General features: G+C 33.0%; 1 protein-coding gene across 1 annotated transcript; it reads right to left on the bottom strand.

Annotated features, from left to right (window-relative positions):
• Positions 1 to 387: 387 nt before the first annotated feature.
• LOC114286534 (putative cyclin-D6-1) lies at positions 388 to 3086 on the bottom strand. Its single transcript, XM_028229715.2, has 6 exons — positions 2714 to 3086; positions 2545 to 2631; positions 2359 to 2457; positions 2069 to 2270; positions 1859 to 1989; positions 388 to 965 (listed from the first exon to the last, which is right to left on the bottom strand). Exons 1-6 carry the CDS (start codon positions 2888 to 2890, stop codon positions 696 to 698), a joined length of 966 nt encoding a protein of 321 aa, XP_028085516.2. The 5' UTR covers positions 2891 to 3086; the 3' UTR covers positions 388 to 695.
• Between the last annotated feature and the right edge of the window lie 681 nt (positions 3087 to 3767).

The following is a 3767-nucleotide window of genomic DNA, read 5'->3' as shown; positions in this document are numbered from 1 at the left end:
TTCTCTTTCTTTTTTTACTTGTAATATTAGAAATATATTTTAAAATAATTTAACAATTCAGATTTAATTATTTTTAAAAAATATATTTAAAATAATTAAATCTGAACCGTTAGATTAAAATAAATCTCTTCTGTTACAAATAGAGGAATAAAAAAAAGAGTGCAAATACAGGATCCGGACTCATCCTTCGACAAAGATGCCGCAATCTTTAAAGAAAGCAACGTGTCTTCGACGCTTCCTCTTTCTTATCCCCCCCTCCCCACCCACACACACTCCTTCATTTATTTTCCCGCCACTTTTGCATCCACATTCATTTTCTCGGGAAAATTTCTCAAACATTTTTTCTCTCCTGTTCCCTGCCTTGAGTCATTTGACCACACATTGAAGTACGGAAAACAATAATTTTTTTCCCTTACAACTTCTTAGTACTTCCAAGAAATTTATTATTCCGCTACATTTTTAATACCTCTTCTAACAAAACAAAAGCACAAAATATTTTTCTTTTTTTCTCTTTTTCTTTTTGTCGTTTATTGTGTTTTCAGGTGTAGGGATCTAGAGAGATAGGGAATACGAGAAATGTTTTGGACTTTGAAGCTGTGAGCCGTTGATTTTGCTTTCGGTTTTACAATCAAAGCCTCTGTATTTGTTGATGAACCATCTCTTTATATCTGTACCTAATCGCAGACCATCATCTCTCAGCACTTTTGAATCTGAGAAATCTGGACCGTGTGATCGCTGCTGCAGAAGCCATTATTGATTTTCCGGCGTTTGATGTTGTCTCTCTCTGCAACTGCAATGACAGTGTTGTTGTTGCTTGTAGTGGTCACGCTTTCAATGGTTGTACAGTGACGGTCCAGAACGCTGATTGGCGTCTTCGTACTACACGACACAGCGTCAAACATTGATTCGTACCGCTCCATCACCACCATCTCCTCCATTACAATCAAGCAATTCAACAGCTTCTCCTACAAAAAAAATCAATAGTTCGATTACAATCAAACCGATGGGTTTGAGGTATAAGTTTTGAAGTTTTAGATTTTACTCTTTTTGACCAGTCACTCGGGCGAGAATATGATTTGGTAAGATGGATTTTTTAAATTTGGACGAATTGTGTAAAAGTATAAGTTCAAATTCTCATCTATATACAAATTCATGATTTACACTACATGATTAACACCGCTTAGGTGACCTTTAAGTCTCGATTCCTTTTAGTATCTAATGTGGTTAAATTTTTTTTTCATTAAGGTGTCATTTGGGAAAAGATTTTTTTAATAATTTTTAAATTTTTTTAATTAAAATATGATGTAAAAAAATTAATATATTTGGAATGATTTTTTGACTTTTTATGAAAAGATATGTAAAAAATAAAGAGAAAATGAAAAAAAAATGAAAATTTTGACTTTTTGATATATATTGTTCAATTTTTGATTTTTTTAATAATTTTTTGACTTTTTAGTTATAAAGTGATATTATCAAACGAGGCTTAAAACTAGGATAAATTATAAATACACCATCTGAGATTTGTTTAAAATATAAATTGTTTCTTGTAGTTTGAAAAATTACAAATACTTCAATGTCAAAATTTTTTATTTAACAGAATTAATTGAAAAAGTGAAAATTTTAACTATTCACCTATACAATAATAAAATTATCTGAATTACTAATTGAAATAAAATTTTAATATTCTTAAAAATTATTAATTAACTTGATAATTTATTAATAAAATAACCTATTTATTATGAAATTAAAAATCCTACGGTAATTTCTAAAATCATAAGTGATAATTTAAATGTATTTATAATTTCCCTTAAAACTATGTATATAGACATGTATATGTATATGTATATATGCTTCTTACTTTATTTATATATTGACAAGAAGCAATCGCAGCTCTGAAACAGGGAAATTGCAGAGGAAGCAGCTCTTGAGAAGCACAGAGAAGCGCTGATGCAGCGATTATCGATGGTTTATACTCTAAAAACTTGATTTCTGTAGTTAAAAAAGCAATTAAAATCAGATTTCAAGCTATTTTGTGTATATAGCGAGAACTGAGAATACAATTGATTACCATAATGCGATTTGAAGATGATCTCCGAAGCTCGGTCTTTGAGTGATTGAGTCGATGCTGGATCTTCGAGCTCGAACAGAGAAAGGAAAAAGTACAGAAACGAGAACGGCGTAATCGACCTCATTCGCCAGTTCAGAGTGGTGAGAATGAGGAGCTCCATTCGGCAAATTGCTTGCGATTCGAAGATGAAACCTTCGTCTCTCTGTTTCATGTTTCAACGAATATTAATTACACGTTTTTCTAAGCATCGCTCGAGTCTAACACATGCAATCGTAGAACATTAATCTAACCTGTAAATCAGACAGTGACAAATCGGTATTCTTCATCTTCGCAGCGAGTGATAGGCAAGAGATTGCAACAAGCCTCACGATCCATGGCTTTCCTTGCTTCTGCAACATCAGGATCAATTAGATCTTCAATGCATATACATCGATCGATCGATCGATCGATCGAGAAAGAGAGAATTTGATAATTACCGGAATTTCTTGCTTGGAGATGAATCGATCGATGTAACTGATGGTGAGGTAGAGTACAAAGGGATCGAAGTTGTTACAGAACTGTGCCTGACGATTTGAAACAATTTTACAAATGACGAATTTAACCGTAAGAAAATGCGAGAAAAGAAAAGAAAATTTTGATTCTTACCTGTAAGACGAAAGAAATTGCTTCGCGACGAACAGAGATGTAGAAGTCTCGTGATTTGGAGCTTTGTGAGAAGTAATGTGAGGGCATGTGATCTGATTCGTCGGCGAAGAGAGCTGGAACAGTGTCAGGTTGGTGTTCTCTGAAGCTCGTCAATGGATTCTCAAGTTCAAACTCCATAACTGTTAACTCTGATGTGTTTCTACAGAGCGAAATTGCAAGCCATTGAAGAAGAAGAAGATGAAGAAGTTTACAGAAGTAATGGAAAGAGAGATGCTTTGCTTTCTGTGCTGAAATAGAAACTGTGCATATTACTGTCTTACACTTCTTCAGTCTTGACTCACTGCTCGCTGTTATCACTAATTTATGGCCTCCTCCTTGTACATATATATATACACATACGACGCACGTAAAGTTTATTCAATTTATTTATTTAATTTGTAATCTTTTAGATAAATTTACTCCGTTTTTTTAATTGAGAATATATATATATATATGTATATATATTTTGACAGTGGGTGTCGATTAGGGCTTGAAAGTTTGCTTCATCTTAGATTTTAGGTTCGAATCACCTAGCCAATAAATGCATACTTTAAATTCACGAATCGCAGGGCGTAAACCCTGTTTCAGAAGGTTTGTTTGGACTATAAAGACTTATTCGGGTGCGCGTAAACTGGTCTAAAATACCTTACATAACAAAAAAAATATATATATATACCAAAAAATATTTTTTAGAGAAATTAACTTTTGATGTTTGATAGAATTTTTGAAATTTATATACTAATAATTGTATTAGTAGTGATTGGATGGTGGCAAAAAAGAAGAGATGGAATGGTGGGAAGAGTGGTGGTGGTGGTTGGAGGGGAGGTGATGGTGGCGGTGGTGTGGTGGTGGAGATGACGGTGATAGTAGTGGCAGTATGATGGTATTTCTAATGTTTTGGTTTCGGAAAACGTTTCTGATTTTTAACAAGTGAAAAATATTTTTAGCTCTGGTAAGTTTGTTTTCAATTGATTATGAAAAAAAAATTACTGTTAAACTTAATTTTCTGTTATTT

This window comes from Camellia sinensis, chromosome 9, assembly GCF_055761805.1.
Source record: "Camellia sinensis isolate YWXY chromosome 9, ASM5576180v1, whole genome shotgun sequence".
Taxonomy (NCBI): Eukaryota; Viridiplantae; Streptophyta; class Magnoliopsida; order Ericales; family Theaceae; genus Camellia; species Camellia sinensis.
This window is presented reverse-complemented; position numbering and strand designations above follow the sequence as displayed.

Coding starts and splice junctions, on each gene's coding strand:
- LOC114286534 (XM_028229715.2), bottom strand. CDS start 2,890: ATGGAGTTTGAACTTGAGAATCCATTGACGAGCTTCAGAGAACACCAA. Junction 2,458..2,544: donor TCTCCAAGCAAGAAATTCCG/GTAATTATCAAA, acceptor CTGATGTTGCAG/AAGCAAGGAAAGCCATGGAT. Junction 2,271..2,358: donor TGTCACTGTCTGATTTACAG/GTTAGATTAATG, acceptor AACATGAAACAG/AGAGACGAAGGTTTCATCTT.